Source organism: Psittacula echo (genome assembly GCF_963264785.1).
Source record: "Psittacula echo genome assembly, chromosome: 2".
Taxonomy (NCBI): Eukaryota; Metazoa; Chordata; class Aves; order Psittaciformes; family Psittacidae; genus Psittacula; species Psittacula echo.
In genome coordinates, this window is record NC_137737.1 from 65,778,972 (window position 1) to 65,780,831 (window position 1,860).

The 1,860-nt window shown below is 57.8% G+C and overlaps 1 protein-coding gene across 1 annotated transcript; it reads left to right on the forward strand.

Annotated features, from left to right (window-relative positions):
- Positions 1-404: 404 nt before the first annotated feature.
- NHLRC1 (NHL repeat containing E3 ubiquitin protein ligase 1) lies at positions 405-1,571 on the forward strand (the record flags this gene model as incomplete). The annotated part of the gene is made up of 1 exon (XM_080611174.1): positions 405-1,571. Exon 1 carries the CDS (start codon positions 408-410, stop codon positions 1,569-1,571), a length of 1,164 nt encoding a protein of 387 aa, XP_080467300.1. The 5' UTR covers positions 405-407.
- Positions 1,572-1,860: the final 289 nt, after the last annotated feature.

Consider the following 1,860-nt stretch of genomic DNA (forward strand, 5'->3'; position numbering starts at 1 on the left):
CATGGCAGGGGTTTGGAACTGGGTGATCTTTAAGGTCCCTTCCAACCCAAACCGTTCTGTGATTCTGATTTTCAAAAGCTTCCCAGAACAGCGAGAGAAATCCTCTGAAATTGCAACCTGTGCATTTGGTCTTTTCCAGCGTTCTCTGCTGCCAGGTCACGCAGTAAGCGCTTCTGGTGGTACAGAAATGCCCCTAGGCTATGCTGCAGTAGGATAAATAGCCTGGCAGCGGTGTGATGATCCGCTACCGGGGTGTCTGTGCTGATCTGGCGGGTGTTTAACCGGCGAGGGCAGCCACGGACAGAGCGAACCCCGCCGGTAGTGCCGCAGCCCGCCCGCAGGGGACGCCCGCCCAACGCAGCCGCGCAACGCCCCGTCCGCACCCGCCCGGCCTCAGTGCGGCGGGCATGGCGGCGGAGGACGAGGAGGAGCTAGGGCTGCTGGAGTGCCGGGTCTGCTTCGAGCGGTACGGCCACGGCGGGCAGCGGCGGCCGCGCAACCTGCCCTGCGGGCACGTCCTCTGCCGGGGCTGCGTGGAGGCCCTGGGCGGCCCCGAGCGCCGGCGGCTGGAGTGTCCCTTCTGCAGGCGGGCCTGCAGCTCCGCTGAGACCACCGACTGCCTGCCGCTGCTGCAGCTGCTAGAGGTCCTGGGCCCCGCCGGCACCAGCATCCCCTCGGCCCTGGGCAGGAGCGGCGGTCGAGGGGCGGCCGGGCCGGGCGCCGCGGGCCTCGGGCTCCGGCTGTCGCTGGGGGGCTGGGGGTCGCTGGTGAACCCCACCGGGCTGGCAGCCTGCCGGAGGTCGGGACGCCTGGCAGTGGCACATGACGGCAAGAAGAGGATCCACATCTTTGGACCGGGTGGCTCCTGCCTGCAGCAGTTCGGGGAGCGGGGGGATGCGGGCAATGATATCAAGTACCCGCTTGATGTGACGGTCACATCAGACGGGCACGTGGTGGTCACAGATGGTGGGGACTGCTCCGTGAAGGCCTTTGATTTTGAGGGAAGGGGGGTCCTGGCTGTCCGGGAAGGTTTCTGTTTGCCCTGGGGCTTGGATGCCACTCCGGACAGTGAAGTAATCCTGACTGACACGGAGGCAGGTGCGCTGTACCGCTTGACGGCCGACTTCAAGACGGGGAAATTAAAGAAGTGTCAGATGATCCAGTCTCGGCTCATCAGCCCGAGAGGGGTTGCAGTCTCCCAGACCTCGGGTGCTATTGTCGTAATAGAGCACCTGAAAGCGCAAGGACCGAACAGCAGCAGCACCCGAGTGAAGATATTCAGTGCAGAGATGGATCTTGTTGGCCAGATGGATAGCTTTGGTCTGAACCTTGTTTTCCCCTCCAAAATATATGCTACGGCTGTGGCCTTTGACAAAGAGGGTCACGTGGTAGTAACTGATATCTGTAGCCAGGCTGTAATATGCTTAGGAAAACCTGAGGAGTTTCCCATCTTTAACCCTCTAATTAGCCATGGCCTTTATTATCCTGTAGGACTGACATACATGGCAAACAACTCCCTCGTTGTTTTAGACAGCGGTGATCATTCAATAAAAATATTTAGCTCCACCTGAATGGGTTTAGGTGCTTACTGGTATAGGTTCAAGCTGCTTTTGGCCATAAAACACGCAAAATTCTGGTGCTAGTAGTGTGTAGGAAGGAAGCATTTTCTGGGCTGTAAATGATGTTGTCCTCTTTGACCAACATGCTGTGCTTCCTGCAGAACTTATATTGAATCTCTTGCCTGTCTATGGGAGAAGACCTGTTGGTTGCAGGCTGTAGTCAACAATGAATCGAGCAGAAGAATAATTTGGCATTTTAAAGTAATTCCGTACCTTGACAACCAAATGTTTTGGGCGCTTT